Source organism: Austrofundulus limnaeus, unplaced genomic scaffold, assembly GCF_001266775.1.
Source record: "Austrofundulus limnaeus strain Quisiro unplaced genomic scaffold, Austrofundulus_limnaeus-1.0 Scaffold12, whole genome shotgun sequence".
NCBI lineage: Eukaryota > Metazoa > Chordata > Actinopteri > Cyprinodontiformes > Rivulidae > Austrofundulus > Austrofundulus limnaeus.
The window spans coordinates 2085885-2093260 of NW_013952414.1; the positions used below are offsets into that span (position 1 = coordinate 2085885).

Below are 7376 nucleotides of genomic sequence, written 5' to 3' on the forward strand. Positions count from 1 at the left end.
GAAAAAAAATTGTATAGGTCTTCTGGACGGGTTCTTCTCTAATGAAACGTTTCGTCTCTTTTCCAAGAGACTTCTTCAGTCTGAGAGTGATACTGGCAATAGCAGCACTGTAGGAGGGTGGAGGCCTCCGTTTTCAGTTGTCCCCCTCCTACAGTGCTGCTATTGCCAGTATCACTCTCAGACTGAAGAAGTCTCTTGGAAAAGAGACGAAACGTTTCATTAGAGAAGAACCCGTCCAGAAGACCTATACAATTTTTTTTCTTTTTAAACTCTGTTTACTGAACCAGCAGCTGCTGACGTCATTATACTCTTGTGCGATGCTGCATTCAGGACAAGCATGGAAAATCCATCACTCTTAAACCAATACGGTCGCAATGATGCGTTTAGGTACCAAAACATGGTACAGTTTGATGTTRCGTGAAYAGGTTCTCGGTGGTACMGACAGGATTCGGCTGGTACGTATAAAAGTATYGATTTCRGTACCCATCCCTAGTTATAACTCAGTCAGTTTTACAGATACTGATCTAAAATCTGATGTGGTAGTAGCTGACAGTCATCTGCAACACACATTTCAAGTGCTAACTGAATACATAACATTCTTTGTACAAGTACACTATAAGTTTCTAAAATTTAACTGAAACTAGAGAAGTTTTACAGATTCAGAACTGAAATTTTAAATCAGTGCAGCTGAGTGGACAGAGAATTAAATCAAAACAAGGAACAAGGTGTGTTGTGATAAAATAATAATAATAATAATAATAATAATAATAATAATAATAATAATAAAAACAAATAAGGATGATCCTTTGTGGTTTTTGAATACTGCACCTGCGACCGCTGGAGTCCCTGAGCACCGCGGCCCCCGGGTCGACGGCCCGCGCCTCCAGCTCCTGCACCTCCTCCAGCAGAGACTTCCTCACCGTGCGACGGGCGCTGGGGGAGCAGAAGGGAGCCGGTCAGGGCCTCGTGGCGGAAAGTCTGAGTGTGTGACTTTGCGGACACGTGCAGCTCATAACAGGCAGTGCGGTAAGTGTTGACACAGACTCGGTGCGGGTTATGTAAACAATCGGGTTAAGTTAAACAGCGTCTGTATGGATTTCAAAATGTATTTATATTAAATGTGCTCTACTTACGCCGTCCATGCGAAATCTTTGAGTAAACATGCGGTGGGCACCAGAACCAGACCCAACCAGAAGTACCAGCACTGCATCACCCTGCCAGCCTGCGATGACAACACACAGGCTCCGTCTGTTTTCACTCTTATATTAAATCTAATTTAGGATTAAGTCATTCTGCCTCAGCTTTGAATCATACTAACAAAGATTCAAAGTAAAAACCATACGGGAGTTTAAGGAGTGAGCTGAACACTCCTAATCTTAGTTCAACATATTTTACAGCTCTCTCACAGACTGTATGACAGAATTCCATCAACTGAAACAGCCTTTCTATGGAGCGATCTGATCAAAATGCTGGTGACTAACTAGAAATCCCCCCTACAAGTCCAGCAGCAACCTGCCTCACTGACCTTTGACCCGGCTCTCTGTCTGTCTCCTGAGATTAATCATGCATCCAACCGCTGTCTCCACCGTCCACCTCCCTCKGCCTCTTCCTCCCACTCGTCTTTCTCCTGGGATTCCCTTCAAGCTCGCTCTTTCACAACCCTTGTTCATCGTTAGTGACGGCTGCCTCTGCTGCTTGTCCTCGCCTGTTACCCTTAGTCCGACACCATTTTTGTGACAACGATAATAAAGCATTCACATTACTGACATGATACATTTGTCTTCTGTAGGCTTTTTGGCATCCAAGCCTTTTTGCAATTTTTGTGCCATTTCAACARTTTATGYATCAAAATGTTCAGTTCTTTCAGGACATTCCAGCTATCACTTTTGGTATTTCAACAATTTATAATCTTTAACTTTTTCTGCCTTTTTTCCCATTAAAAATGAATGGAGGTATCTTCAAAATCATTAAAACACTTCAAAATGTTTCTAAATTTTTATTGTAATTTGATACCTTTGTTCTAGTTCTGCTTCTTTTTGGTTCATTTTTCTGCTTTTTCAGCAAATCATTCTGCTCCTTTCAGCTATTCCTCTGCTAATTTCAACTGGTTTGTGCTCCCTCTATATATTTTTTGTGCTCCTTTCAGTTGCTTTCTGGTAATTTCAGCCTTCTTCTGCTTTGTTTGCTACTGTCTTTTAGCTAGTTTTAGCTTTATAGCACCTAAATTCTCCTTTTGTGATCATTTCAGCTTTTTACTGCTTTTTTTCTGCTTCTTCGTGTTAGTTTCTGATTTTTCAGCATTTATATTTTGCTTTTTTCACTTAATTTCAGCTGGTTTAGCTACTTTACAACAATTTTAATACTAATTTTCTTGTTTTTCTGCCCCTTTAAATGTTTTTCTCTCCCCTGTACCTTCTGTCTGCTACTTTTAGCTTCTTTTTGATCATTTTAGCTACTTTTTACGTGACTTAGTTTAAGCAACTTTCAGTAAAAATCTTTCARTAAGCASTCACACTGCATTTTCACAGGAAATGCACATTCTCTACTCTTTTTTTAATATTTTTATCATCACCAACAGCGATCCATGAGTGCGTACAGAACTCCTCTGTCCGGTCTTGTTACCATCAAGAGACTTTGAATGAAAGGACTGGAGATCACATCCATAAACACTCGCTCCTGTTTGAGTTGTTGCGATTTTGTTTACTTTTAAAGTTAGGTTAGATTTTGCTTGAATTTGTTTCAATGTGTTTTTGTTGTGTTTATTTTGTATTAATGTGTTTTATTGATTTCACTGTTTTATTTCTGTACAACAGGTCTCTTATGCTAATGAGACAATTGTCTTCCAATGAGGCTAAAAGCTTTAATTTAAGTCACAAATCACTGMAGCACTCCTTCACTGCAGGAACATGAGCTTCTTGTGTTTGCAATCTGAGAAAGTAATAAATGACAACAATGATAACGCCTACAAGAGGAAGAGACATACAGTTCACTCTTTAACAKGCTGCAGGGAGAACTGATTCTGAACTAAACATGTTATTTTGACAGGAATTAGGCTGTTTTCTAACCAGTTTCCCCCCAATATATGTAAAAATCAACTAGTCAGAGGGGAAATAAGGGGGGAGTATTGTGGGGGGCAGTGGCTGAGTGTCCTCGACTGTTCCTTAGTTAGAATGAGCAGCTGCACAGATATTTGACCGCATTCCTGATTTCTGACACAAATTGAATTAATGGGTGTGGGGTGAGGGGGGGGCAGTTGAGACGGCTTGATTCCTTTCCTCTAACCCCCCACCTCCCTGGGCTTTATCCCTGAACACTCGCAATTAAGAGGTCCTATGAAGACTCTCCCCCCTCTGGACCTTCATCACGGCCACAAGCAGCCCACCCTCCTGAGTCAACACCTCCACAGAGGGCAGTAAGAGTCTGAGGTGCGGGGGACACGCAGCAGGTGCGGGCGGCCTGCTGAGAAGGGCTCCCACCCCCCCCGACAGAACTCCCAAGAGGTGAGTCTCAGACGCCATGCAGGGCAGGCCCACATCAATGACAACCCCCCCTCGTTATTATAACGAATGACGAGTATTTAYGGAGAGCAACTTGCCTGGCCCAGCATGTCGGGGGCGATCGGGATGGTGGGCCAAATGGCGGAGTAGACGGCGAAGAAGAGCATCCAGAGCACCATGCTCCCCCACACGGCCAGGTGGGAAAACTGCGGAGGAATAAAAGAACAAAAGGGAGATTATAGAAAGGAGGGAGGTAAAAAAAAAGAGTGATATGAAGTCAAATATTTTACATACATCTCATCCAAATTTAGCCAACCTCGCCCTCCCTTCTTGCCCCCGTCGTCTGTGATGTGCTGTAAGGCGACACTGTGTGAATTCCTCTGAGACCTCACTTCATTACTGCCAGGCTGTTGTGTGGACAGCTGAGCGGACAGAGGTGTCAGCGCCTGTCTGTCTATGCTGCCGCTCTCTGTCACTCCAACGGGCGAGAATAAACCAAACAAAGTCACCGTCACGACTCGAGCCGCTGCTTTCCTAAACTCTGCGTTCACTTCTGCTGGGGTTGTTTCAGGACTGAGAGACCTCGTGTTTAGTCAGATGTTTGGTGATTCGTTGATTCGATTCCTCACGGTTAGTTTTCTCTCAAGACTTYGCTCCGGTTGTTTGTCTTATTTGAGTAAATTCTTACACTCTATACAAGAAATTATTTGCCTGCTAGTTTGAAAATGAGGCTTCGTCTCCAATATGACAACAATAAAGWTATTTTAGTCTAACAGTTAACATAACATATTCATGTTTCAAAATGTTGCTCATTAGCCACACAAAGCACTAAAATAAACACTGAAGCCCTCTAGACATGAAGATTTTCTGAATTTGCAAAAAAAAATTCCTTCGCTAAGTATGAAAACTTTAATTCTTTAGTTTGTTGAACACATTTTTTAAGAATTCAACAAATTGCTTCAACCTTCTCTGACTCAATCTGCTACAAACACAGAATAAAGATGATAAAAAATGACTTACAGTTAGCTAAAAGGCTATTAAAACAATTTCAATCTCTTTTTCTTATTATAAAACTTCATCCCAACAACTTTGTCAGCCAAGTAAACTAATATTTTTTCCCAACAGCAGTGTGTCTCATTTTTAATAAACCAAACAGGCTCTTTTTTCTTTACGGTGTAAATTTGATAGAGTTCACTTAGTTTATGTGAAGCAAAATGCAACTTTAATCTGACCAAAAAAAAAAAAGTGAATAATGATTGTAACAAACAGTTTCAAGTYTTTTTTCATTAATAAAAATTAAAACAGCACAAATCCTGCTTGGGGGAAAAAATGACTAAAGTAACTGAGTGATTATCAACCTAATTCTATTAATCATCTGATATTTACTATAATTTTACTAAAACCACACAGAGGAGACGAAAAGATTTATGATTTGAATGAAACATTTTCTGTGAGGAATAAAAACATCTGGGTTCTCAGTTAACAACGTTAAATTCCATCTGTTTTGCTCTGATGTTTCTGTATTTAATATCAATCCAACAGAYGGAAACGTCCTCTTTTTCAGGTCTGGTTTCCTCTTTTGCTCTGCTCCGTCTGAACGACAGCGTCCATTCATTCCTTGTAAGATTATTCTCTAAAGGGACAGTTAGCAGTTCATGCAGCTGGTTAATAGTAAAAGTCCTTTGGTATATTTCAACTATTTTGTTAATTTTTACTTTCAGATATTTGAAATATTATAAACWGGCGAAGACGAGTGTAATAGATGGAAGAAAACCTCAGATATCCACTGTAAAAGATCTAAATACACATCTTTTCCCTCTCTTGTCCTGACTACTTTCACTGAACAACTGGGTAAAATATGGCACATGTGGCTCGGTTTATTAAGAGCGAGTTAATGCTCCTACCCTGGTCCAAGCGGTGGTCTCCATTCCAGCTTTTAGACACACTGTAACCACCACATACTGCACACAAACAAGTAAAACACACAAACAGAAGAACAAACAGAAACACCAGATTAGCTTGCTGGCAACTGTGGAACTAATAAACATAAAGGTTTTACAGTAAACTCTGCAATGGCTGATAAAAACACACCCAGACCCCCACAACAAAACAAATAAATACCACAAAGATTCTCATGAGACTGTAGGGAAAGTGAGAGCAGGAGGGTCAGATAGAGGAGAGAACAGACGAGTGTGAAGAGAAGACGAGACAAGCCCGACTGCAGACTCAAAACAAATCTGCAGGTAAGGAGAAGGAAACTTACCGTGTAGACCATATTTCCTGCAAACAGGTAGTCGTTTCCCTGACCGTTACTGAAAGGAGAGTCTGAGGACCACAGACAAAACTTCATGACTAACAAGTCAGTGAAAACTGAAAACGTCACTTTTTCTGTAACAGTGCAGTCTGAATGTGAATGACTTAATGAAATATGTAAAAGAATGAATTGTTAAAGTTCAAACAAGCAAAGCAGAAGCTAAAAACAAAACAGTAGCTAACWGCTAAAATTTACAAAACGTAACTAGATTACAATTTACTAAAACTAGATTAGAAGTTACTAAAAACTAAATGTAGGAAATCAGCAGCTAAAAAAATGAGCAAAGTTTAGCTGAAAGATAATAGCAAAACCGTAGCTTTAAAAAATTCGTAAACATAAACAAAAATGAACACAATAGTTACAACAAATGCTACATGTAGCTAAACTGAAGCTAAAAGCAAAAATGAGGCTAAAGCATATCTAAAAGCTAAACGTCGCAAAATATGCAAAGTTTAAAATTAGCGAAACAGAAGCTAAAACAAAATGTAGCAACTATACAGTATATCTAAAAGCTAAAATAAGCAAAACATTAGTAGAAAGCAAAAACAAGCAAACCCATATTTGAAAGGTCAAATAAGCAAAGCTTAAGAAAAGCTACAATTAGCAAAACTGTAGCTAAACGCTAACATTATCAACACGTTGCTTTTAACTTTTAGCCAAAGTTATAGCCAACAGGTCYATGAAAAATGTCGGACTGATTTTTTTATGTAATGATTTTTAATAATTAACATAGCATAGCATAGGTTATAAATAGCAAAATATGTGCATGTAGACCGACTGCAAAAAAAAAAAAAGTACAGAAGAAACTATTACCAGGAAACAACTGTGTGAATTCTGAATCAAAATTCACAGTAATTAAGAAATAATGAGCTAAAATCACTTACCGTGCTCCAACATCTTTAAAGGAAACCAGAAGAGAATAATTGAATGAATAAGTGCATTGATACAGTGGCCCCAAAACACCTGGAGGATACAGAAAAAAAAAAGCAGAGGAGGAGGGAGGGGCGGTGGAGGAGTGGAAAACAAGTCAGTGCATTATGCCAGAGCGCATAAAAACAAACAAAAACAGCAATTTCCTCAAAGTAACAGACAACTTCTCCCCAGAAGTTCCCTCCTGTGAAGTTACACACACACACACACACACACGTCAGCACACGCACGCATGCACACGCACACACACACACACACACACACACACACACACTTAAAATGAAAGACTTTCTTATTCGGGGGCTGTGAATTTTATTAAGTGTTGTCATGGAAAATGCCAATCTTCTGGTTCGCTCACTGGAGTCCCACATAAAAACAGCCGGCATCACTCATCCAGACCCAAACAGACGGGAGTTGAAGGCAGAGGACAAAACTGACAGGGATTTCAGATGTGTGTGTGTGTGTGTGTCTGTGTGTGTGTGTGTGCACCTTGGTGTTGAAACCCTCGGCATTCTGGGTGATTCTGTAGAGCTGCGGGAATCGGAGCATGTTCTGCTGGCTGCACGGCCGGTCAAAAATCCCCAACGTAAACGGAGGCAGCGCGGTAAATATCTGCAGCACAGAAAACACACACA

At 40.1% G+C, this 7376-nt stretch overlaps 1 protein-coding gene across 1 annotated transcript in view; it reads right to left on the bottom strand.

Annotated features, from left to right (window-relative positions):
* The window catches only part of atp8a2 (ATPase phospholipid transporting 8A2), a gene marked incomplete at its 3' end in the record, with an annotated part of 62001 nt that overhangs the window by 3792 nt on the left and 50833 nt on the right, over positions 1–7376 (bottom strand). Inside the window, 7 exon segments of the mRNA XM_014002237.1 lie at positions 829–933; positions 1134–1222; positions 3596–3703; positions 5402–5458; positions 5761–5822; positions 6696–6774; positions 7231–7353. Coding sequence (XP_013857691.1) covers positions 829–933; positions 1134–1222; positions 3596–3703; positions 5402–5458; positions 5761–5822; positions 6696–6774; positions 7231–7353 — 623 coding nt within the window.